Source organism: Astatotilapia calliptera, chromosome 7, assembly GCF_900246225.1.
Source record: "Astatotilapia calliptera chromosome 7, fAstCal1.2, whole genome shotgun sequence".
Taxonomy (NCBI): Eukaryota; Metazoa; Chordata; class Actinopteri; order Cichliformes; family Cichlidae; genus Astatotilapia; species Astatotilapia calliptera.
In genome coordinates this window covers 67,218,444-67,246,329 of record NC_039308.1, presented here as the reverse complement: position 1 = coordinate 67,246,329, position 27,886 = coordinate 67,218,444, and the positions used below count along the sequence as shown (strand labels likewise).

General features: G+C 45.6%; 1 protein-coding gene across 3 annotated transcripts in view; it reads right to left on the bottom strand.

Annotated features, from left to right (window-relative positions):
* LOC113027186 (guanine nucleotide-binding protein G(o) subunit alpha) overlaps positions 1 to 26,737 on the bottom strand; it is a 104,315-nt gene extending 77,578 nt beyond the window's left edge. Inside the window, exons 1-2 of one of the 3 annotated variants that reach the window (XM_026176787.1) lie at positions 26,005 to 26,737; positions 25,195 to 25,237 (exon numbers count right to left, since the gene is read on the bottom strand). In XM_026176787.1, the coding sequence (XP_026032572.1) occupies positions 25,195 to 25,237; positions 26,005 to 26,122 (161 nt within the window). In that variant the 5' untranslated portion in view covers positions 26,123 to 26,737. The remainder of the gene's footprint in view (positions 1 to 25,194; positions 25,238 to 26,004) is intronic. The other 2 variants (XM_026176788.1, XM_026176786.1) reach the window with 2 other exon arrangements.
* Positions 26,738 to 27,886: the final 1,149 nt, after the last annotated feature.

The window sequence follows — 27,886 nt, the reverse complement described above, 5'->3', positions numbered from 1 at the left end:
TAGTAGCAGCAAGCAGGTGAATTCTGTACATTAATAAGAATAGACATCTGACTATTTTACAGGATAGACAATATAAACATATTTAAAATTAGAGGAATTGAAATGTACATTGTGCCTTGGTTTAGTGTCTGGAAGAGAGTCCTGTCTCAGTCAATTATAGATGATGTGAGAGGGTGGGTGTGTGTGTTTAGGGCACGGATGGCTTGGGGATAGAAGCTCCTCTTGAGTCTCTCTGTCCTTGCCCGGAGCGGACCCTTCTACCAGATTGCAGAAGTTGGAACAGTTTGTTGCCAGGATGGGACGGGTCCTTCAGTATCTGCGCTGCTCTAGTCCGGCATCTCCTGGTGTAGGTGTCCTGAAGCGGGGGGAGAGCAATCCTGCAGCAGCGTTCTGCTGTACGGATCACTCTCTGGAGAGCTTTTTGGTCCTTCACACAGCTGTTCCCAAACCACGATGTCATGTTCTGTGTGAGGATGCTCTCCACAGCGCCTGTATAGAAAATCCTGAGGATCTTTGGAGAGACCCTGAACTTCCTCAGTTGTCGTAGGTGATACAGGCGCTGCCTAGCCTTTTTGGTCTGGACCTGAATGTGGGCAGCCCATGTCAGGTCTGAGGAGATGTGGACACCAAGATACTTGAAGGACTGCACCCTCTCCACTGGAGCTCCATTGATGATGATGGGCTTGTAGTCTCTGTGCTGACCCCTTCTGAAGTCCACCACCAGCTCCTTGGTCTTGCTGACGTTCAGCTGGAGGTGGTTGTCCTGGCACCACGATGCCAGATTCTTCACTTCATCCATGTAGGCCGCCTCATCGTTGTTGGAGATGGCACCCAACACCACTGTGTCATCAGCAAACTTCACAATGGTGTTGGAGCCGTGGGTGGCCACACAGTCTGAAGTGTAGAGGGAGTAGAGCAGTGGCGAGAGGACACATCCCTGAGGTGCTCCTGTGTTGATGGTGATGCTGTTGGAGAAGCACCTGCCCACCCTCACCACCTGAGTTCTGCCAGTGAGGAAGTCCAACACCCATGCACACAGAGAGCGGTCAGGAAGGCGTCTGGACGTGGCCGCGCCATCTTGGACTAGATGTAAACTCCATGTAAACCTGACTGTGAGGTAAGAACTCGGAATAAAGTTTTTTAAACCAAACCAAAAGTTGAGCCTTTCATCAGGAACAGAAGTGGCCGTGGGAGGGCGCCGACACTCAGCACGCCCGTGTTGTCCCTACGTTATGTCCCGTGGCGCTTCTAACACACAGCATTAAGGTTGTTAAGCTAACTGGACACAGACAGCTAAAACAATCCTCTGACACGTAAAGGCAGGTGGTTCTTTCCTCAGCTGGATATCGTGATGCTACCCGTTGTTTAGCATGGCGAGGTGTGCTCCGTCTAGCTCTGTCTCAACTATTTTGTTCTTAAATGGTAATCGATTTACATTTTGTGGATGTTGCTGAGCTTTTACGTGATTCCCTAACTGGAAAACAATTCGAGGAGGAGGGTTGATGGAAGAAGAAAGCGCTCTAGAAAGTTTTACTGGCATCTTTGCTAACTCGGGAAGAGAGAGGAAGACACCGAAGGTCACAGCTGGGGAGAGCAGGGTCGAGCAAAGACTTAAAATTAGTGTTATGAATGTTATCAGAAGTGTAACTGACATGTTTTCCCATCTCTGTACATGTGTGTGTGTGTGTGTGTGTGTGTGTGTGTGTGTGTGTGTGTGTGTGTGTGTGTGTGCGCGAGCGGCTGGCTAGCTTGCTGACGTGAGCTTTCATGCATGAGGACCTTTTCTCATTACCCACTCTCCAAGCCCTTCTGTCAGCAAAGCCAAGGGACTGTGTGTGTGTGTTTCTGTGTTGGTGTGTGTATGTGTACAATTTCACGTAGCCTTGGCACAATCTGCACGGTGACCTGAAACATAGTTTAGTTTCACACCGAGTCAGACAGATGGACAGAGAGACAGACATATGGGCAATTTAACCACAACGCTGTTCCATGACATCATCCTGTGGCTGCCATTTTGGGGCCAATCAGCAGATGTTATATAGCAGTCACAGGATGGTGTCTGCCATTAGCGCACTTTTAAATTTGTCAAACTGGTTACATCGACTCCAGCGTGGCCGTTCTTTGCTGATGATCACTGATCAACAGGCGCTAAAAACTCGTGTTTCTGGGAGTTTGAAGGCTCCGTTGACAAGATGACCTGAAGTTTAAAGCTAACCGGCTAAAGTTACGAAACCCACAGAAAGAAAAACTGTTGATGCGCACACATGATATCAAACACAACGCGCCTGCCTCGTTAATGCCTCGTATTTTTATCCTCACACCTACTCATGTGAACACTCACAGAACACAAAGCCTACACAGCACACTATGCAATTAGGTCTTTATCTCAGCCCTGCACTGTTGCTAGCTAACACTGTTTGCTCTGACACACACACACTCGCACAAAGCCCTGTGATTGGCTCTTTTGGCTCTTTTGCACTATGCCGTCCATCCACTCCCTTTCCGTTCTTCGTCGACAGAGCTCTTGGTAGTGACAAAGTGCACACTGACCAACTCCTGTCAGCGCTGCCTCAGACTCGGATGCACAGCGTGTGTGTGTGTTTTCTGAGAACATTACAGCAAGTGCAAAGAGTGAAGGAGAAAGAGGAGGAGATAAAAATGTGTGTGATAAAGAAGCTATAAATAACTGAAGGTGTCAGTAACGTTGCCCCTCCACCCTCCCATCACACACACACAGACAGTGAAATGGAGGCATCAGCTGCTCCGTTATTCGGCTCCACTCACTTGTCATCACACCTTGAGGTCAAGCAGCAGCATCCTGAGCACACAGATTCTCACAGACACATCCCGATGCCCTCAGCTCTGTCTCTGCTTTTCTTCAAAACACACATAAGCCGGTATTTAAGCCGTGCTGGAGGCGAAGCTCGGGGGATGGCTGGTCTAACGCTTTGATCCAAACTAGTTACTGGATGGATTGCTGTGAAGAGTTTATGTGCATATCAATAGAGTCCGGGCACTGGTCTCACTACACCTGCAGGGTTTATATTTGTGGTTTTGAAAACTCTTAAATTCATGGAGAAAATTTGTTACAGTCTCGATACATTCACAAACTCTTAGCCTACCCTTTGCCTCTGGTGCTAATGTAAGTTTAAAGTCCAAAAGAAATTCAATTCAACAGTCGCCTCAAGGCGCTTTATATTGTAAAGTAGATCGTACAGCAGAGAAAAACCCAACAGTCATATGACCCCCTATGAGCAGCACTTTGGCGATAGCGGGAAGAAAAAACTCCCTTTTAACAGGAAGAAACCTGCGACAGAACCAGGCTCAGGGAGGGGCGGGGCCATCTGCTGTGATTGGTTGGGGTGAGAGAAGGAAGACAGGACAAAGACATGATTAACAAAAATATGTCCAAAAATAAGATTTTCAAAGCTAAATATTAAGATAATAATAAATAAACGTTATCATTTTTCTTCTTTGGATTGCCCGTCTGCACCAGTGCGTCTTTTCCAGCTCAGATAGCTGAAAATAAATGGAATTTAGCCCTTTTTAGGCCAGAAAGAGACTTTCTTTGTGCACTGACAACACTCATGTGAGATGTTCGTAACATGAACTACTGATCTGGAAATATCTGTTCTGACAGATCAGTGCGTATCAGTCACTAATCAGCCAAGCACATAGCAGCAGCTCAATACATACAGGCATGTAGACGTGGGGGAGATGTTGACAGAGGTCAGAGGAGAATGGCCAGGCAACACTGAGGTGTGCAGCAGAGCACCTTGTTGAGTCAGTGCCATGAAACATTAAGGCAACAGGTGATCCAACCTGGCACTAGCCAGGTGTACCTAATAAGGTGGCCAGTGAGTGCATAAGACTCTTCAGTATTTATTGTGCTCTCATCATCTGTATCACTCAACATCTCCAGAGCAGAAACAATTCTTCCAACTGCAGTCACGTTTGGAACATCTCTACGCTCGTCACCGTTGCTTCTTCATCGACCACGAAAATCTAATGGTAGAAGAGTTTCTGTAACAAGCAACAAGAGAAGCAGTTACAGGGGGAAACCCCAGAGTCAGCACAAAGCTAAAGATTACAACAGCCTTCAAGAAAAGTCCCGTGATGAACTGAAAACGTCCAAATCCAAACATCCAGATGTTTATCTGATGCTGTCGCATGATTTAGAAAAACAATCTGCAAACGCAGCCTTACTACATAACACTACATAAAACATCAACCCAGCTGGACTGTCAATGACTAAGCTGGTCACCTCAGATGTTGCATCTGCTTCACCACTTCATCTCTCTTAGCTAAGAAGACACTGCAGACAGCGAGACTCTAAACAACACAAAAATATTAGATATCTGTCAAAGGAGCTTGCAAAGAAAAGCGTCTGGACTTCTTTGAGTTGCTTGAAGACGTTTCACCTCTCATCCGAGAAGCTTCTTCAGTTCTAAGGTCAAATGGTGGAGAGTCCCAGATATAAACCTAGTGGGAGTCCAGACGCTTTTCTTTGCAAGCTCCTTTGACTACGATGACCTGGATGACTGAGAACCTTCACAGACATTAGATATCTGTATTCACACGCAGTTGAAAAAGCATGTATGTCAAAGTGGCCAGTGAGTATAGTAGCATCATATGTTATATAACATAACCTAAATGTGCCTCATGAGTACAGTTATAGGAGACTGTAAGTGTGGACAGGATAGAAGAGCCACAACAGTTTTACATGCAGGAGCTGTGATAATTCAGTACGGAGCATGTGCTGCATCAGTTAACCATCAATCTCCAGAGCAACAAATACTGTACTTAAAATATATGAAAGCATTAATAAAACTAATAATTCAGTTTTATGGATGCAGGTATTGAAATCTTACGTTTAGCTTGAAGTAAACTGCAAAAACTCAAAATGTTACCAAGTATTTTTGTTCAATTTCTAGTCAAAATATCTCATCACACTTCAAATTAGACACAAAGCTGTTTAGCTTATAGAAAGGTAAACGCACCAGAAATGGAGAATTATGACTTATTTTAAGTGAGGTGTTGGACTTAAATCTAGAACAGCGTCACAGTTTTAGAAATGAAAATAAGTTTTATACACTTAAAACCAAGATGATGATGTTGGAAGGTTATAAAAAAAGCTACTTTTGAGCACCATGAACCTATTATGAGACACAAACCTTCACAACACTAGTCAAAGATAGCTAAGAATAGGGCTGCGCGATATGACCAAAATCTCATATCCCGATATCAGACATCTATCGTCCGATAACCATATAAATCACAAACATGTAACATTTTCTGTAAAGTCTGTGAATCTCGGGCAGCTCGACTTGTGTGAAGTGTTTCCAGCTGCGCGTCGTGTAGCTGGAGTCAAGTGTTTTAACCGATGCATGAAACGTTGCATTTTTAGACATAAGTTGTAACGGCGCCGTTTTCTTTGGGAGTATTTCTTACACGGCGTGCTGCGGGGAAAAGCCTGTTCTAACGTTTGAGTCTAAGGTTTATTTTTTAGCACCTGGCGACTCTTTTTTACTTCTCATCCGTAAATAATCTGCTCTTTCACGTGATTCAGTTTATTTTGAAAAGTCTCAACAGGATCTTGAGCTTTATTGTGAAAGGTTTATGTGGAACATTAACAAGCCGACACGTGATGCTGTTACCGACAACGACAACGCATAAAAACAGGCGCTTGTCCGTCCGTAGTGTGGTTATATTAAATATAAGAGAAAGAGAGAAGTTTAAGAAATGAATATAGCCACTACAGTGACCATCAAAACCATGAAAACATATTGCCGTAAACAGTTTGTTCTGTGACACCACGAAACAAACGACAGCGTAAAATGAAACAATAGATGTTTTTATATCGTCATCCGATATATATCGTTATATCGAACAGCCCTAGCTAAGAATGAGTTTTTCTAATTTCAAGGCTTAATATACTGAACTTTGACTTGCTCCAGTGGCAGACTTTTTAACGTTTTTCAAGCAGGAACAGGAACTCTACCGAGGCTGTAAACTGGTCTGTACACCACCAGCTAATCCCAGCTATATCCAAAGTAATACACAGTGTATAATAAATAGGCAGTGACCTGTCTAAGAGCATGAGCCGTCCTACTGTATTCAATAACACCAGATTAATGTTCGCAGCACCTGAAGGTTTATTCAGAAACGGAGAGACAGAAAAGCCTGACACATTTTTACATTTATACCCATCATGCAGTGTTGCACCACAACGTTCGCCCCATGCGACCGGCTTATTAGAGGCTAACATACTTCTTCAGGATCTGGTTCTAACCATTGCAGAGCTGAAGAGGAGGCCCCCTGGTTCAGGTTTGCTCATGTGCTAATGGAGAGCTCTGGTGCCAAGAGACACAGTCTGTAGGTTCAGGGGGGATGTTAAGAACCACATACACATGCATGTAAGCTCAGACAGGTGAGCAGAATAATTACAGTTCAGTATTACATCTAAGGAGACCTCATTAAATCTATCTGCCATTATCTCTCTGTTTCACTGTCACCTGTTATGTTTATCTGCCAACTCCTCTTTCATCCCTTCCTCGTGCATCTCTCTCCTCTAACATCACACTCGCTCTCCTCTCCCCCACATTGCCGTGACATGTTCTCCTCCAACTTGCCTCGCTCCTCATACCTAATTATTTCTTCTTCTTTTTTTACTCCTCTCGTCCTCGTTCCCTTTAATTTTCCATTTGCAATTAACTATTAATTAAAAACACGGGGCTGATGCATTACACACCCTTTCTCCCTCCCCTGTGACTGATTTCTAGAGTGGAACAAGAATGCACACACACACACACACAGACGCACACACACACACACACACACACACACACAGACGCACACACACACACACACACACACACACAGACGCACACACACACACACACACACACACAGACGCACGCACGCACACACACACACACACACACACACACAGACGCACACACACACACACACACACACACACACACACAGACGCACGCACACACACACACACACACACACACACAGACGCACACACACAAACACAGACGCACGCACACACACACACACACACACACACACACACACACACACACACAGACGCACACACACACACACACACACACACAGACGCACACACACACACACACACACACACACACACACACACACACACACACACACACACACACACACACAGACGCACGCACGCACACACACACACACACACAGACGCACACACACACACACACACAGACGCACACACACACACACACACACACAGACGCACACACACACACAGACGCACACACACACACACACACACACACAGACGCACACACACACACACAGACGCACACACACACAGACGCACACACACACACACACACAGACGCACGCACACACACACACACACACACACACACACACACACACAGACGCACGCACACACACACACACACACACACGCACACACGCACACACACACACACACACACACAGACGCACACACACACACACACACACACACACACAGACGCACACACACACACACAGACGCACACACACACACACACACAGACGCACACACACACACACACACAGACACACACACAGATGCACGCACACACACACACACACAGACGCACACACACACACACACACACACACACAGACGCACACACACACACACACACAGACGCACGCACACACACACACACACACACACACACAGATGCACGCACACACACACACACACACACACACACACAGATGCACGCACACACACACACACACACAGACGCACACACGCACACACACACACACACAGACGCACGCACACACACACACACACACACACACAGACGCACGCACACACACACACACACACAGACGCACACACGCACACACACACACACACAGACGCACACACACACACACAGACGCACACACGCACACACACACACAGACGCACACACACACACACACACACACACAGACGCACACACGCACACACACACACACACAGACGCACACACACACACACAGACGCACACACACACACACAGACGCACACACACACACACACACACACACACACACACACACACACAGACGCACACACACACACACAGACGCACACACACACACACACAGACACACACACACACACACACACACACACACACGCTGTCTTTGCAGAACTTAGTGCAACCACTGCGGTGGTGCCGTGTCGTAACCGTTGCCTAATTAACAGTTGCCGACGGCTTCACAGAGTCACACCCAGCATGTTGCACTAAAACCTTGTAATTCAGTTTCAAACAGTGCGACCTGTCATTCTCTCATTGAGGATCCAGCGATCAGCACAAACAGCAAATACACTCGACAGCTTCCATGCTGGCTGGCAGCCCTGCACCAGTCTGCATGTTAATCCTGTGCTTGCCTCTCAGGTTCTCTCGGGGGACTCCTCCCACTGTCCAAAGACAGCTTGTTGGGCTAACTGGTGATGGTAAACTGGCACGAGGTGTGAATAGAAGAGTGGATTTTTCTTTTCTTTCCCTCTGTGTCAGCCCGGTGTTAAAATGCTAATCGGTCATGGTGTACTCTGCCTCTTGCCCAGTGACAGCTGGGACAGGCTTCAGGCCATCGCCGTAACACTAAAATGGTTCAGAAGATGAATGAATCAGTGATACAGCTGCTGACACTTGCAGTCATATCTAGTCCAGTGTTTCGACCATTTTGTAACAGTAGCTCACGAGCTTATCAAATGACACCGCTGTGGTTTAACTGTCAGCTGTGTACATTTCAGGTGCATAGCACTTCCACAGCCCACGTCAAAGACACATGCTGGCCCTCAGAGACACCACCCTGGGACAGCTTCACCTGTTTTCTGTGAGCTGGGTTTTTTTTTTTTTTTTGCCATTTCCAATCTGATCCAGATCTTTTTCCCCAGCTTCATTTCACCCACTCCTCACAGCCACATCGTTGCTAAAATCTTGGCTACAGCAACGTTGTGACTGGCAGAAAGCTTTAGGTAGAAGATGTAGATGTATGTAAATAAGGCAGAGTGTAGCACTGATCCAAAACCTACGCATGCGTCAGGTGATTTATAAAGAATAGCTCTGCTGATTACACCAAAGCAGGCACTTTAAGGTAGTGTCTGCTCTGTGAGAGACAGTTTGGGTTAGTCGTGTCATATTGTCCCTGATCGTATCAGTATACGCTGTCTGACAGTGACAGCCACGCGTCACCCTCCGATGACGATTTAGTACCTGAAGGAGAGCTACATCCAACAAAGCACGATCCTTTGGAAAATATGCAAGAAAATAGTTCCTGCTTGCTGAAGGTTTAAACTACACACTCGTTTTATCATGCGAGGCACAAATACACCATTGAGTACAACCAGGCTAGGAAGGAGGAGATGCTAGCAGCTGGTGATGTGCAACCCAAAAGTAAAAAGTATATATCTATCTACTTAGCACTTTTAATTCTTATTTTTATGTTTATTTAAGCGTTATATGACAGTATGTTTGCACTGAAGCACCGCAGCAATTTCCTAATGTTGTAAACCTGCTCAACATTTGGCAATAAAACCCTTTCTGATTCTGATTCTGATTCTAAACAAATGACTCAACTGAGCATTGCTGGAGCACTCGTTAGTTGCACTATATATGACAGGAAGAGCAAATGGTGAATGGATATTACTTCTGCCACTGCACTGCTTTTAGCCTTTCTTTGATGGGACAGTAGTGAGAAGACAGGAAAGCTGGGAGAAAGACCAGGGGCAAGGCACAGGAAGTGACCTCGGGGCAGAATCAGGTGTGGGCCTCTGTATTAGCCTGACAGCTCAAAGCAGGCAGCTAAAGCAGCCTTACCCACACGCAGGCCTTTAAACAGCCGGTTAAAAGCTCGACCCAAGACACAGCTCAGGTAGAAGAAATGTCAGTTGTATTACGCATTGTGCTGGCTCCTGTTAGTTTAGTTTTTGTTAAAGTGTTAAATACACAGTTATGTAACTAAAGTTTTCAGTGGAAACACAACCTGGGCTACTTTTATGCTTACATCTGACACATGCTGTAAAATGGAGAGAATGTTGTCTCCAGGAGTTTAGCTGATTTAGAGCAGCAAGGTATGGTGGGTGTGTTCCGGTTAAAGAACACGGAGGCAGCTTCCAAGTTTAGGAGATTTATTCAGCTGTGGTCTGTAGTAACGATACATAAAGCAACTATCAGTACAGCACACATAAAACATTCAACATGCCCAGACATAATTCTAGCACAGAGATGGCACAAGGAACTGTATTCAACACTCACATCTATAACAACTTCAACAATTACACAAGAATTAATAATTAGCATTAACTAACTTAGTAGCTTACATAGCATATTAGCGTATTAGCATAGGATAACATTAGCATAGTCACGAGGGAACAAATACACACAATAGCATCTGACATACACAACATCATGTAAACAGAACCCACCTTCTGGCATTCACACACAGCAATAAACCAAAACCCACGAGATGCTGATGAGAGGACACAAGGAACAATGCTGGCTATCAGCAGCTACAAGGCAGACTAGCAGCACATGGCACAGAGTGGTGCATTCAAGGAGTTGGTCTTCCTTGGTCTCTTGTGTTCTGGGGGCCTCTGGATGTCTGGAGTTTTGATCTCCTCCATACCTGCTTCATGCCCTGGAGGACGGGGCTGTGGCCCCCCCACACCCTCTAGCAGATTATTACATGAAGGAACCTTTTAAAAAACAAGCGCGTCCATGCTCACAGGTGTACACACGGGTGATCACACCCACAAACTACACCCTTTTTGGCTCCTACCTCAAAGCACACTGTGTTCTGTTGATCTTATGTGCTGCACAATAATGTTTAACATTTAGTATTTACTGTCATATTCCCATATATCATTGTGATGCTGTTTATTCTATTACTCTTGTTCTCTTCTGCTTGTTTTCTTTTTTCTTTCTCAGCAGGTGATCCAGGTGATTGATATATGCATTTTTTTTTCTGCCCGTTCTGTTGGTTTTTGTCTTTTGCCCTTCTCCCCCGTCCCTCTTCTCAGCTGTTTCTCTTTCCCTCTTTCTTTCTCCCCTTCTTTCCCCCAGTCAAGTCTGTTCCGTATTCAGTAAGTGAAAATAAAATAAACAATAAAAGGTGAATCAAATGGACCATTACGGCAAGGCTGGGATGGTCAGTTTGGTAAAGTAAATCCGTTGGGCATCTTTCTTTGCCTTTAGACAATAATTCTGATGGCAAAAGAGCCAAACGGGACAGGCAAAAAAAAAAAAAAAAAAAAAACAAAAAAAGACCTTTACAACCTTCAGCATCACCTTGGGAGACCGGTTTGGCTTATCCAAGTACACTGTTGTAGTCGGAGCAGTCATCATGAGCACACTCTTCTGGATCTGCTGGACCGCATCATGCAGTGCAGTCAGGTGTTGCTCTCTGTAGGTATTACAAGGTCGTTTGAGGGTGCAAACCTCCGGCTGGTGAGTTCTTCCACATTTCCAGCACCGCTGTTCATCAGTTAACCACCTCACCATCTGGTCGGTGGTCAGTTTCTTAAACTCTATACAAGCATTCAGGAAATGCTCCTTATTCTCGCAGCAGGGACAGTATGGTTTTGGTCTGGATGAGGACTTTGGTCGAACAGAACTCCCTTCTGAGTATGCTGTGTCACTACTGGTATTAGTGTGTCATCAGTGACAGTAGCTCACCTCTTCATAAATGAAAATGTAATTATTCAAGTTACCTGTCCTCTCCTGTGTCAATATTAATGACTTACTGAGGGAGCAAACGACAGGCTGATCCAGTAGAAACAAATGAAAAGAAAATAGGCACACCTGAACCCCAGACAGGCCTGACAGAGACAGCAAAATACTGCTGCTGTTTGTCTTCTTATTTCAAAAAGGTCTCTTTATTTCAATCATTTCAGTAGATAAACACAATGCTAAGCGAGATTTAAGTGACTTTGGTTCTTCCAGTGGGAGCAGAAGTTTAAATTGTTCGCGTTAATGATACGTATCCAAACATCAGGACTCAACCTGGAGATGGCGTCTGTGCGAAAACGGAGTCTAAAACTGTGACGCTTCACTTATTTTAACCAGATGAATATTTTGGATAATTAATTAGCTGATTGCTGTTGTACGTATATATGCACAGCTATATACTCATTATCAAGTTTTTCTTTATCACTTTGTACTTTGTTAGTAAAGCAAACATGAAAGGAAAAAAGTAAAATGTTTTACAATTTAATGCAACATACTTCATACTGCAACATACTTAAACTGAATCAAAAATAAACCTTATATATGTTACAGTTTACAGTGCCGTGGGAATAATTTAATTTTTTGTATTGCTGCGTATGTCTGCTCTGAGTTAGCTATGATACAAATACAAAAATACAAACATGCATTTAACCAGACACTCTTTCAGCTACACAGCCACACTCAGCTGACTTTATATCAGCTGAGTGTGGTCATTGTAACAAGACTCCATTGTCTCGTAGTGCACTGAACTGACAGGAAATCTGCCAAATAGCTCTAACACACACGGAAAAAAAGTCACACAACCACAAAGCCACACAAACAAAAGCACCAAGAAAAAGAAACTTTCAAGTGTGTGTAACTGCACACAAACACAATTCCCTATAACAAAAGACCTTTGTTTCTTATAAGAAGCCCTGATTAGCGCACAGACCACACACACAGTCATAATGACCTGGCTTTATACAAATGATCAAATGACCTGGCTTTATACAACTGGTGATATATACATGTATATATATATATATATATATATATATATATATATATATATATACACACACATATATATATATATATATATATATATATATATATATATATATATATATAAAAAACACCCAGCACGCCCCTGCGGGCGGTTTATCCTTCAAGCTCGGGTCCTCTACCAGAGGCCTGGGAGCTTGAGGGTCCTGCGCAGTATCTTAGCTGTTCCCAGGACTGCGCTCTTCTGGACAGAGATCTCCGATGTTGTTCCCGGGATCTGCTGGAGCCACTCGCCTAGCTTGGGAGTCACCGCACCTAGTGCTCCGATTACCACGGGGACCACCGTTACCTTCACCCTCCACATCCTCTCGAGCTCTTCTCTGAGCCCTTGGTATTTCTCCAGCTTCTCGTGTTCCTTCTTCCTGATATTGCTGTCATTCGGAACCGCTACATCGATCACTACGGCCGTCTGCTTCTGTTTGTCTACCACCACTATGTCCGGTTGGTTAGCCACCACCATTTTGTCCGTCTGTATCTGGAAGTCCCACAGGATCTTAGCTCGGTCATTCTCCACCACCCTTGGGGGCATCTCCCATTTTGACCTCGGGACTTCCAGGTTATACTCGGCACAGATGTTCCTGTACACTATGCCGGCCACTTGGTTATGGCGTTCCATGTATGCCTTGCCTGCTAGCATCTTGCACCCTGCTGTTATGTGCTGGATAGTCTCTGGGGCATCTTTACACAGCCTGCACCTGGGGTCTTGCCTGGTGTGATAGACCCCAGCCTCTATGGATCTTGTACTCAGAGCTTGTTCTTGTGCTGCCATGATTAGTGCCTCTGTGCTGTCTTTCAGTCCAGCTTTGTCCAGCCACTGGTAGGATTTCTGGATATCAGCCACCTCCTCTATCTGCCGGTGGTACATACCGTGCAGGGGCCTGTCCTTCCATGATGGTTCCTCGTCTCCCTCCTCATTCTTGGGTTTCTGCTGCCTGAGGTATTCACTGAGCACTCGGTCAGTTGGGGCCATCTTCCCAATGTATTCTTGGATGTTCCTTGTCTCATCCTGGACTGTGGTGCTGACACTCACCAGTCCCCGGCCCCCTTCCTTCCGCTTAGCGTACAGCCTCAGGGTGCTGGACTTGGGGTGAAACCCTCCATGCATGGTCAGGAGCTTTCTTGTCTTTATGTCAGTGGCTTCTATCTCCTCCTTTGGCCAGCTTATTACCCCAGCAGGGTACCTGATCACGGGCAGGGCGTACGTGTTGATGGCCCGGATCTTGTTCTTACCATTCAGCTGACTCCTCAGGACTTGCCTGACCCTCTGCAGGTACTTGGTGGTTGCAGCCTTTCTAGCGGCCTCTTCATGGTTCCCATTTGCCTGCGGGATCCCCAGGTACTTGTAAATGTCCTCTATGTCTGCAATGTTGCCTTCTGGTAGTTCAATCCCCTCAGTTCTGACTACCTTCCCTCTCTTTGTTACCATCCGACTACACTTCTCCAGTCCGAACGACATTCCAATGTCATTGCTGTATAGCCTGGTAGTGTGGATCAGTGAATCGATGTCTCGTTCACTCTTGGCATACAGCTTGATGTCATCCATGTACAGGAGGTGGCTGACAACTGCTCCGTTCCGTAGTCGGTATCCGTAGCCAGTCTTGTTAATGATCTCACTGAGGGGGTTCAGGCCTATGCAGAACAGCAGTGGGGACAGAGCATCTCCTTGGTAGATCCCGCACTTGATGGTAACTTGTGCTATGGGCTTGGAGTTGGCCTCTAGTGTTGTACGCCACATCCCCATTGAGTTCCTGATGAAGGCTCTTAGGGTCCCATTGATCTTGTACAATTCTAGGCATTCCAGTATCCAGCTGTGGGGCATTGAGTCATAGGCCTTCTTGTAATCAATCCAGGCAGTGCACAGGTTGGTCAGTCTGGTCTTGCAGTCTCGGCTGATTGTTCTGTCTACCAGTAGCTGGTGTTTTGCACCTCTGGTATTCTTGCCAATTCCTTTCTGTGTCCCGCTCATGTATTGACCCATGTGCCTGTTCATCTTAGCCGATATGATGCCTGACAGGAGCTTCCATGTAGTACTGAGGCAGGTTATTGGTCGGTAGTTGGAGGGGACCGGTCCCTTCTTGGGGTCCTTGGGGATCAGGACCGTCCGGCCTTCAGTTAGCCATTCCGGGTGTCTTTCGTTAACTAGCAGCTGGTTCATTTGTGCTGCCAGACGCTCGTGGAGTGCAGTCAGCTTCTTCAGCCAGTAGGCGTGAACCATGTCGGGCCCTGGTGCTGTCCAACTCTTCATACTGGAGACCCTTTCTTGGATATCTGCCACTGTGATGGTTACTGGACCCTGTTCAGGGAGGTCGCTGTGGTCTGCCCTCAGATCCTCTAGCCACTGAGCATTGCCGTTATGGGTTGCATCCTTCTCCCATATGCTCTTCCAGTATTGCTCCGTCTCCAGCCTTGGTGGCGCTGTTCTCTTATTGTTCCCTTGCCACTGAGAGTACACCTTTGCTGGTTCTGTGGAGAACAGCTGGTTTATTCTCCTGCCTTCTATCTCTCTGGTGTACCTCCTCAAGCGGCTGGCCAAGCCTGTGAGTCTTTGCTTGGCAGTTTCCAAGGCCTCAGGTATGGACAACTTGCTGTATTTCTTAGGCACCTTATTTGTCGCACCTTTCTGCAACTCCGTTAGTTGGCTAACCTCCCTCCGTGCTACTTTGATCTTGCCCTCTAGCCTCCTTCTCCATGGAGGGTACTGCCCCTTGTGGCTGTTCAACTTGTAGCCAAGCATCTCACTGATCACTGCTGCCGTATTGTAGATCAGCTTGTTAGTGTCGGTAATCGTGGTTGTAGGTATTGTCCGTAGTGCTGCATTAACATCATCTAGCAGACCTTCTGAGGGTACTTCACGTAATCTTGGTAACCGGCTACGGGGGATCCAGGTTTCAAGCTTGGCCATGATCCTATTTTTCAGGTCAGTTCCTCTCGCACTCAACGATCCTTCTCCTATCGCACTTGGGGCTATGTACCCAATCTCGGGTGGGGGTGATGATATCGCCCCCCTGACCTGGCGTCCTGACTCCTCCTTGCCGTAGCATTTGTGTTGTACCTCGTCAATCTCTAGCTGTGAGAGCAGTCCCTTCTTTCGAATGTTGGAACACTGAGCTACTAGTTGTTTCGCCGTCATTGTGGATGTTGGGTATCGAAGAATCCATAGGTCCCTCATCCTATTCATGTAGCCCCTTCCGCCGGGGTTACTTGCGTAGTAGCATTCCAACAACGCCCTGTTTTCGTCCCTTGCCCACCGATGCCTTCTTGTTCCAGTAGCCCACTTTTCGTCAGGGTGCCCTGGTTCCTCAACACCTGACGCGGACCTTGTTGATCCGGGCGACGTCCGAGCCGGCATGCCTTCATATTTATCTGTCTCGCTCATGTCTGCGGTAGGCTTGCTTAGCATAGGGGGTCTAGCCTTAGGACCCTTACTGGATACAGACGCCCCAGGCAGGAATCGAACTTGCGATCCTCTGTTCCAAAGGCGTGTAGTTTAACCACTACATATATATATATATATATATATTAGGGGTGCAACGATATTCGTATCGATATTGAACCGTTCGATACAGTGCTTTCGGTTCGGTATGCATATGTATCGAACAATACAACATTTGTAATTTATTTTATCAATTTTCCTTCTGACTATGCTGTCTGTGTTGAGCGCTCAGTGAATCTGCATTCGACTACTCCGCCTAGGCTCGACAGTGCAGCCTAGGCGGAGTAGTCGAATGCAGATTCACTGAGCGCTCAACACAGACAGCATAGTCAGAAGGAAGAGCGCAGGGCAAGCTAGCGAGACAGAAGTTAAGCTCTCCTTGTAACATAGACCTCCCCCACCCTCATTCAGATCTGCGTTTGGAATTATTTTGGTTTTCATGTGACGTATGACCCTGAAGGTAAGCGAGTCATGGACTAAAGTAAAACAGTATGTTGGATGTGCCATGCAATGCTCGATTACATTGGCGTGAACTAGTGTGTTAGCGCAGTTAGCTCGTTAACGTGTTGGCCGGCTAGCCTGTGATCAGCCCGACGTCCTGGGGCTAGCGATTTTTCCACTCGGGCTACCAAAATCTATCTCTTCCCTGCCCGTCGGGCTATTGTAGGAAAAATATATGTCAATGCTTTTGCATTCTTTCAGAAATGTAGCTGGGTAATTATGTCATTGGCATCGGTGAGCCACTGTCAATATGTGACATATTGAAGTCGCGTTTGAATTTGCGCTTGTTTTTTTGCTTTCACTTTGCAATCGTGCAAACTGTGTATAGAGAGCGACAGCACTGATTGGTGAGTGATGATAATTTGTGCACCAATTCCTCTGACATCGTCTTATTAATTGTTAGCTTACTATGCAAACATGACAAGTGAAATCTCCCGCAGCTTAAACATGTGAGAGGTTGATCGCGCAGAGAATCGCTGAGCTTATGTGAGTGAGTGTGTAAAAGCATTTCAGTTCTGCTGAGCCAAATAAGACAGGTCAGGGTGAAGAAGTGACAGCCAAAGAAAAGCTTACCACAAAACGGAGAAGTTACGACAAATCAGACTATAAGGCAAAAAGAAAGTGCAGCTTTATGGTTTCATGGACAAAAGAATTTCTGTGGCTGCAATATGACGAGCTAAATAACCAGGGCTGCACATAAGTGGTCCGCAGGTGCGCATTCGCTGTCAAAATAAAAAACACGCACAAGGGTTAGGGTTAAATTTAAAAACTGTACTTTTGAGTTAAAATATATATTTATAATTTTAATAAATGACAAATTAAAAAGGCATGAACATTTTTTTGTATCGAAAAAATATCGAACCGTGACACCAAAGTATCGAACCGAACCGAACCGTGAATTTTGTGTATCGTTGCACCCCTAATATATATATATATATATATATATATATATATATATACACGTATGTATGACATAGGTATGACATATGTATGACATATGTCATATGTATGACATATGTCATCCATATATATACATATGTGTATATATGGATGACATCAAGCTGTATGCCAGGAGTGAACGACGAGACATCGATTCACTCATTTACATCACAAGGATCTACACCAATGTCACTGGAATATCATTCGGACTGGAGAAGTGTAGTTGGACGGTAAGAAAGAGAGGGAAGGTAGTCAGAACTGAGGGGATCGGACTACCAGAAGGCAACATTGCAGACATAGAGGACAGCTACAGGTACCTGGGGATCCCGCAGGCAAATGGGAACCACGAAGAGGCTGCTAGGAAAGCTGCAACCACCAAGTACCTGCAGAGAGTAAGACCTGAGGAGTCAGCTGAATGGGAAGAACAAGATCTGGGCAATGAACACTGACGCCCTGCCTGTGATCAGGTACCCTGCTGGGATCATAAAGGACGAGATAGAAGCTACAAGACAAGGAAGCTCCTGACCATGCATGGAGGGTTTCACCCCAAGTCCAGCACCCTGAGGCTGTACGCTAAGCGGAAGGAAGGAGGCCGGGGACTGGTGAATGCAGGAACCACTGTCCAGGTTTAGACAACAAACATCCATGAGTACATCAGGTAGATGGACACAACTGACCGTGTGCTAAGTGAATACCTCAGGCTGCAGAAATCTGGAGAAGAGGAGGGAGAGGAGGAACCATCATGGAAGGACAGGCCCCTGCACGGTATGTACCATCGGCAGATAGAGGAGGTGGCTGATATCCAGAAATCCTACCAGTGGCTGGACAAAGCTGGACTGAAAGACAGCACAGAGGCACTAATCATGGCAGCACAAGAACAAGCTCTGAGTACAAGATCCATAGAGGCTGGGGTCTATCACACCAGGCAAGACCCCAGGCTGTGTAAAGATGAGACAATCCAGCACATAACAGCAGGGTGCAAGATGCCAGCAGGCAGGGCATACATGGAACGCCATAACCAAGTGGCTGGCCTGGAAGTCCCGAGGTCAAAATGGGAGACGCCCCTAGGGTGGTGGAGAATGACCGAGCTAAGATCCTGTCGGACTGTGGCTAACCAAAGTAGTGGTGGACAACCAGAGGAAGACGGCCGTAGTGATGGACGTAGTAATACTGAATGACAGCAACATCAGGAAGAAGGAACACAGAAGCTGGACAAATATCAAGGGCTCAGAGAAGAGCTGGAGAAGTTGTGGAGGGTGAAGGAAACAGTGGTCCCAGTGACTCCCAAGATGGGGGAGTGGCTCCAGCAGGTCCCAGGAACAAGAAGGATGAAGAAGGACTAGAGGGGAATATTTTTCTATGTGTGCGCATTGACTTTAATATAATTAAAATGAAATGGAGGACAGGTAGGACAATAAACACAGAAAGATTTGCAGCATATTCAAAGAGCCTGTTGTGTTACCCGAGTAATAAAGCTGCTGCACGATTAGCTGCAGATAAAAACAACCAAATAACAAAAGGGGAAAAAAACGTGTGACTATACCAAGATCTCTGTCTGCACGGGGCAACAGGAGGGATTATATGAAGAGCTCTTTTATAAAGATCACTAGTTTTTAATGTCACCAGTTGATTTTATACCAATTAACTATTGGATGCTCACATAAACACCCCGCAGCAGACACCGAGCAGAAAAAGGCACTTTTTTCACTCATTTTATTTTGGAAGATTCTTGTGGCGTAGATTTGGTTTCACGAGGGATCAGAGAAACATGTTGCTAACACAAACAGACAAAACAAGACGTTAGTCTGATTGAACTAAAATCAGTGATTCGTGTGCTGTCCTCACCTGCAGTCTATGGTAAAGACCATCAATATTAAAAGCTAGCTGATTGATGTTAACAGTCATTCAGGTAATAGGATACATAACAAATCAAGTACAAAATCAGCTTTGATGTCATCATTCCTGCAGGAAAGAGATTTTTTTCAAAGGCCTTCAACAGTCACAAAGAGACTTCTTCTTCCAACAATTTCCTGGAAATTTCACACGGCCTTTCTGGGAGGTTTGCCTTTGATATTTCCATAATGTAAGTGTTGTACTTGTGACTGATCAATTTTAAAGGTCTGATATTTAAGTATCAGTTTGTAAAGACTGACTTACAGCGTGGAAACAAGAACAACTGAAGATTACTGTGAACGAGGTGAGTTCAAGGGAGGAGACGAAAAAGGGAAGTGCCGAAGTTTCTTCCCCTGGGATAAGAAGTACGAGTCTCGGTGGTCCCGATAAGGTTTTGATAGCCGAGTTCAAATTTGATTATTTACAACATGCAGATCTGATTGAGACACTAAACAAAAAGGGCATCACACACGCACGCACAGCTATGATGACCCCTGCTGTTAGTTCATGGCTCACTGAAGCGACCAATCAAATCATTCCAGTATAGAGCACGCCCATGGCTACATTTGGCCAATGAAGGATGACTATCTAGCTGACGGACCGTTTTGGACGACCAGTTGTAGACGGCCTCTCCGTGCCACACTGGAGTTGGTGCCAGCACGAGCTGCCCCTGCTCTCTGCAGCCCAGTTCCTCTGCTGGAGTCTGAGCGTCTCAGAAAAAGGCAGCTAATAATTATCAAGGAGAGCAGAGTCCAGGAGAGAAGTGCTCTTTGCTCTTTGTCCTTGACTCTCTTTGTCACTTCTTCTAGCTTGCTGAATAAGTTATAACATGTTGTTTCACTTGCCGATCTCTCCTCTGTAGCTCAAAATGTCTTCATCTTCCTCCTCTTACCTTCCCAGTCTGATTCACACTCATCCTCCCTCCTCGTATATCGCTGCACCCTCTTCTCTCCTATCCTGTTTCCTTTCACACTCCCACAACACTTTTCTGTCCTTTGAGAAAGAAGAAATTGAATTCTCGTGCCTCACTGCTTCAGCGTGTTGTCCCTGGGACTCTCCTCCTTGCTCTTTGTGTTCTTCCCTCTTTCCTTTCTTGTTCTCCTACTTCATCCTTGTTTCCATCACTGTCACACTTTCTATTTTCTCCTGTAATTTCAGTCTTTTCTATCCCCTGTTTGCAGACTGCAATTCTTTGCCCCGTTTCTATGCGCTGGGTATTTTTTGCCTTCATTAAATTCTGCCTCCTTCCATCTATAACGCTCCTTTGCCTCTCTGAGCAAAACACCACCACCTTTTTCCCTCAGTTTTGCTTCCCTTCCCCCTTCTATTCTCCTCTTCTGAGGCTTAAACCCAATTATCTTGTGTTCTAGAGAGAGAAACCACCCACACACGGTGGGAACAGCCTGTGGGAAGCAGCGCAGCCGCGAGGGACGGACGCCGTTTGTTCTCCCTTCGGCCGGTCGCCTCCGATCGTGTCAGCAAGACACAAGCGCACATATACACAGACTGAGAAAGCCAGAGATAAAGACGAGAGGGAAATACAGAAAAGGAGGCATTGTATGTCACACACACAAGCCTTCAAAAGGCCTTCAAACTTGTGAGTGTGTCCTCACAAGTGACTGTTGGTCCTCACAAAGATAGCTAGACAGGAACACACACACACACACAAAGAGAATAACTGACTGAATTGCTTTGATGCTAAAACACACTCTAATCAAAATAACTGGATAAAGATTTATGAATTCATATAAGTTTGGTTCACAATTTTCTTCACGTCAGTTTAAATCAATACAAAATTGAAAGCTGATATTTCATGTTGAATGAACTACTTCAGAATAACCATTTTACTGCATAAATCTCCACAGAAAAACACCAAAAACCAATAATCACTGATGTTGGTTTGTTTGAGCACGTCGCGATCCCGAGCTTAACATTCCCACCGCTTTAAACGTTCCTAAGCAGGGATGATGAAACGAGCGTCACTGCCCTGTTTGGGTAAAAGTCAGTTACTCAACGACATCTTTATTAAGTGAGCAATGCAGGCCTCTGTTACTCTGTGACTATGAAGTGCATTGAACTCATGATGTGTTTAACAGTCTTGGCTTGCATGTGTTGTATTCTGTCAGTTATTGAAAGAGAAATTACACAGACATTTAATAACGTGTCAAAAGATGTCATGAATGCCTCCTTTATGACTTTTCTTTTTACAGACCAATGTGTGATTAGAATGTGTGATAAGCATGACAGCTCAGCTAAACTGAGGCTTTACGACTACGCAAGGACCAAAATACAAGCATGCTGGTAACACCTCACCCTTTGAGTCATTTCAAACATCTGCGTACCTGAGGGCCAAAAACATGGTTTACAAAAATAAATAAAGGCTATGGTAGCATTGTAAAATGTCCACGAGCGCAGCGTGTCAGCTATAAAACAGCAGTGTTTGGATCTTGAACGCTATGATTTGAAACTGGAAGCTGGAAATTCCACTTGTTTCAGCAACGATTTTGCTATTTTATCCTTTAACTGCTGCTAGGTCATTAGGCAAACCTATAAAATATAAATCTTACATCTCCAGAAATAATTAATCCATTTCCTGGTACGCTTACACCCATCTCTGGAGTTTGCCCTTCCAGGAGCAGCCCCCAAAGCAAAGCCTTTCAGGGCAGAGTGCAGCCTACTCACAGCCACTCTGACAGGACAGAGGGCTGTACTTAGTCACATTGCTGGGAACAACCTCTAATATCTTCCTCACTTTGCCTGACGGCGGCTTCTTCCTCGCTCCTGTTTGATGATATGAAAATATCCGACATTAAATTAGTTTTCTCACATGCTCACAGTGAACGCTGCTGGAGAGGTCAGTTTGCCAGCTGGGCAGCGAGAGAACATTTGCACACGTCTAAACACACACAGGCCCCATAAACAGATGGTGTCTCCTCGTGCACGCACACACACACACAGTGATATGCTGTTAACACATGACCAGGTCCCTCGAGTTTGCGGCCCAAACATTACACACGAGATAACATCGTGTACGTACTTATGCAAAAACGCACACAATCCAGTCATTCACATGATTCTGAAACCAGTTCCCCATCTCTGCACAGTCAAACATGTTCTTCCTCAGTTCATCATCCTGCTTCCTCTTTACTGTCTCAGAAGTGCAGTCTACAGTGGACCATGCTGTAGCTTCACACCATCAGAGCTTAGTCATCCACACACTGCTGTACTTAATCCACTATCGCTAACACGCACCAACGACGAGCACCTGCGTTCCCCTCAGAGACGTTATCGCTGCTTTGTCATGAGCTGCTGTCATTCAGTGATTGCATCACATCGGAAAGCAATAATCTGCATTCTAAAGGAGAACGGGCACAGACCTAAACGACTTCACCCGTGCACAGTGCACACTATTGTGTCTATGCTGTATTATACAAAGCGCTGCTATAATAGACTCCCTACTTCCAATCATTGAGATCACACACACGCAGCTGCCACACGGATACGCCGCAGCTCAGTGGACACGCCGTTAAATCTAAACCTTAATCTAATCCACTCGTCCTCCCTGTGCGAAGAAAGCAGTCCACTAACAGCAGCAGGTCACTCGGACACGCCCCGATGTTGAAAGCACACTGTGAAAGAAAATGCAGCGAGGAGTTTCCAGAGCATCTAAAAGGCTTCCCTCACAGGGCGCTGACCGCCACTTTGGAAAAAAAAGTTTTCGATTGTTTATAAAGAAACACAAATGCTCTAATTTTACAATTTATACAGTAGTCCATTACTGGCACTTTGAAAATGCCTCTGATGTGGTCCCGCTGCATCACGCTGCTCGATACCCGCAAACAGAACGAACCCTGATAAGAGTATAGAGCGTAGTGGATAAAACCAAGAATAGTTTTAACATGACATCCATTCTTGCAGACTGTAGCCAGACAGCAGACACATGGAGGTGGCAGGACTGATGTGAAGAACAATAACTGGCTCCTTTTTGTCAGGAAATCGTGTCGATTGATGAGCAGAAGTCAAAAACATCCACGCTGTCTTATGTAATAAAGGATATAAAGTAACAACCTTGTCGGCACCGTCTACATAAATCTATTAAACCAACAGACTCAGACCTAAATGGATTAACACCAGGTTTTATAAGTGCACGAACTACATCAGTCCAATGCATACAACAACTCCAGTGAACCCACTGGGAGGACTGGTCCATTGCTGGAAGGACCATTAACAGCTGAGCAACAGGCTCATCTGGATCCACTCGTGTCCGTCATGTGATGCGTCGCCATGCATGCACAACCAAAGCAAGCCTATTATCGGCTAAAATACACCAGCGGAGAAGACTGATGGAAAACCATATGTCATAATGGGATTACAGATTTGAAAGAAAAGGACCAGGGGGGGGGGGGGGGGGCAGCCTATGTGCAGCCAGCCTTAAAGAGGAACTATAGTAAATCCTGTAGGTGCTTTATAGGATTATTGCAGCAACGCTGCAAACACAAAAACAGCATTAGGAGTATGATAAGGTTGCCACAGATAAGTCCTGATAGAAGGATCATTACGCACATCGTTGTGAGTCCACAGGAGAAAGAAATCTTTAATTTAAGCCCCTGAACTCAGCCCTAAATCTCAACAGAAGAAATCCAGATGTGCCACAGCTACACTGGACTCACATCTGGTAACTGTGTAAGCCTTCACAGGCTAAAGCACATCCAACAGGGTAAAACAACGTTTCAGTAAAAATATTACAGAAATAAAACGGCTACGTCACATTTCGGGTCAAAGATTGTCGCACTCAGTTTCTCGTTTCAGTTTTCGGCTACTGGTCCATGATGGCCTATAAGCCTCATACCAACCACTCCCACCAGGAAAAAAATCAACAAGTAAATAATTTGAGAGCCTGAAAAAAAAACCAATACAGAATAAAATGAGAATAGTTCTTTAGAGTCAGTCAGCCCCATCGCTAATGGATAAAGTGTTTAAGCTCAATAAAATATCACGATTATATAATGATGGTAGTCATTTGTGTGGGAACATTATCATTCAACCAGGGTAACAGGTAGCAGCATTTCCCTGGTGTCTACACAAACTAATCCTCCTACAATGTATTATTACAGGATTTAACAGTAAAAAAACAAAACAACAGTTCAGTGCTTTTAAAATGGAAAGCGAATGCATAACTTACCCAGTCACTGCAGTGGGTGAGAAAACCCACTGCATCTGTCTGAACATAACCGTAACCAATGATTCATCCTGCAACCGTCAAACGATACAGTCGTCCTTTTGCAGATGCACAAACTTGGAAACTCCAGACCAATCATACGTTTCTAAAATTGTGGTTTTTTTAGTAGCTAAACATTAAATCTGGATCCATTTTTGCATCAGATAAAAATGTTACACTAGGCTGTCAACAGTGCAGCACCTGTGTGTGTGTGTGTGTGTGTGTGAGTGTGTGAGTGTGTGTGTGTGAGTGAGTGTGGTGTGTGTGTGTGTGTGTGTGAGTGTGTGTGTGTGAGTGAGTGTGGTGTGTGTGTGTGTGTGGGGCATAAGAAAAAGGACACACATGCACACTATAGGTTTATTAGACCGTGGTTATGAAAGACTTACTTCATCTGTTTGACGATGGTGCTTTTCCCTGACTCTCCGGCCCCTGAGGGATAAGAGACAAGAAGACAATATAAACAGGGTGTGTGTGTGTGTGTGTGTGTGTGTGTGTGTGTGTGTGTGTGTGTGTGTGTGTGTGTGTGTTTGACAGAAAGATGGAGATAGAGTGTCAGAGAGGAGGGGTAGGTAGGGAAGAGAGAGAGAGGCAGGGAGGTATGTGCACAGCACAGCAGCAGCGGGTGGAGATGAAAGAGATGGACAAAGTGGCTGAAGCCTTTCTTCCTCAGCCTCTTCCATCCTCCATCTTGCAACAGAGTCAAACAGATTAAACACTCGAGGTTAATTTCGCGCAAAGTATCAATGAATCAATCCCAAACCAATGAAGCAGTGCTGCCTGTGCGGGGCCCTCCACTGCTGCATGCTGCCATTTTTTCGCCTTGGCTTCCATCTGCAGCTAACATCTCTGGTGTAGATGTTATCTTTTACCGACCCACCGACTGATTGCGCGTTAAAACATTTGGACCATCTGCCGTTATTCAAGCAGGTGGCTTCAAAACGACAATAGGAAGGAAGGGTTCCTTCAAATGCACAATAAAAAAATCACAACGCATCTTTGTTCTTGTTGTTGAATATAGTTTGTGACAGACGTCGACAGTTTCTGTCTTTTCTTTCTTTATTTCCAACACCAACCCACACCCACCCACACGCGCGCGCGCACGCACACACACCACACCTTCCCACGGCCCCAGGGTCTCATTTCTCAGCCCTGGCGCTACCAGCCGAAGAGAAGGGCATTAAAGCCAAGTCTCTTACCGAGCAGCAGCAGTTTAACATCTTTGGCCGCGGTGAGGCCGTCCTCCTTCAGGTTTTTCTCGATGGCTTTGCTCCGATCCAGAGCCGCCCTCTCCTCTGCGCTCAGAGTACATCCCATGGTCAGAGAACACAGCTTGATAGAGTATCGGTACCGGGATCCACGGAAGAAAGCGCAATAATTAGACGAATGAATGAAACTTCAATTGCAAATCCTTTTTCTTTCCTTCGCTGGTTTATTGCCCCCCTTTTCTCTGCTCAGGCTTCGATCCCTCTACGATCCCTGTTTCTTTCTGGGCAGCCGGGTAGAAGCACCGTTAAAGCATTGAAATCAGGGATCCGCTCGGTTTGATCCACAGCGCAACACCGAGACGATATAGCCTCCGCAGCTGGTCGCTTCTCACGCGTGGTCTCGGAGCTGGTCCGTCCTTTATCCGTGTCTTTCTTTTCTCTTTTTTCCTCCGTTAGTAAATCACGATAACGGTTCCCTTCTTCTTCTTCTTCTTCTTCTTCTCCACTCGTCTATTCTGCGTTACTGGGCGGCGGTGCGCATTGCTCGGTTCTTCCGTTTGGCTCCTCCGGGGCGGGCGGCGGCGGGGACTCGCTCTGTAACACTACTGCCTCCCGGTAGCTCCGGTAGGGGCTCAGTGCTCCGTTAGTTCATTCGTTCAGTTGCAGGTTTCTGACGTCAGAGCAGTGAAAACAAATGTGGGAGAGCACATCCACGCTCCCAGTGGCGCGGCCTTGTGGCGCACTGGTATATAGTACCATCATGGGCTTCTATGGGCTCAAAATGTGGTCATAAATATTTTGTACTTGTAAAAAAGATTTGTGTGTGGACTTAGAAAAAAACCCTGCAAGTTACAAGTATGGATTTTTGACCCTATTTTTCTTCCCTTCATCTGATTGGTCAATGTCATGTCAATCACAAATGTAACAATCCAATCAGAGAACAGATGGGTTTGGCTGTCGAGGGGCGCTTTTTTTGAACTGCAGGTCCTTGAAGGGAATAAATGCCCTTTTACATGCCAACCCAGCGTTTTCCTTCATCACCACGAAGGAAAACAGTCTGTGGTCGTCCGAGTTTGGTGATTTTTGTGTCACAGGTCTACGTGTTTAATACAGGGACTTCCACAGCCTTTTCAACAGCGCTGCGGACCGCGGGGTGGGGGCGGGCAGTGTTTTGGAAATGACAGTCTTCATTACAAAGCTTTCTTCGTTATGAATTAGCATACATGTTTTTATTGAACATTTGAAGAACCAGCAAAAAAAACAAACTCTTGTAGAGGACATAAAGTCAGAGATAGAAAAGACAAGGAGCATCTAGTACAGGTAGAGCTGCTGCAAAAACCCACAGAGCCCAGCAGCCAGCAACAAATTCTGGATCCTTTGCTTTTAGTTAGCAGTTAGCATTAGCAGCACATCCTGCGTCCGATGTGAAAGGACTTTTATGCTGCGCACTGTGACTCACAGCAATGGTCCTGGGTCAGCCCTGACTTTGTGTTAAACTAATCCTAAAGTAATGATGTATTTCTAACCACTGATATAGAGCTGGGCGATATATCGAGTTTTTAAAAAATATCGATATATTTTTATACGAGATATAAGATGTGACAATATCCTTTATATCGATATAGTCTATGTTACGTTATAATTATACTTGCGGAGCCGCAAGTTTGCCTCTCTTTCGTCCACTTTCGTCTTTACGCAACGTTACTCGGCCTCGCCTCTCCTTCACTGAACACAACTCCCCCTCCTCCCCCATCGCTTCACCTGCAGGAAGCGACAAGATGGACACGGCAAATCCGTTAACGAGTTACTGCGCATCGCCCCGTCCGTGGGGCTGGACGGCGTCAACGTGTTAGCTAGCTAACCACGCTAACGA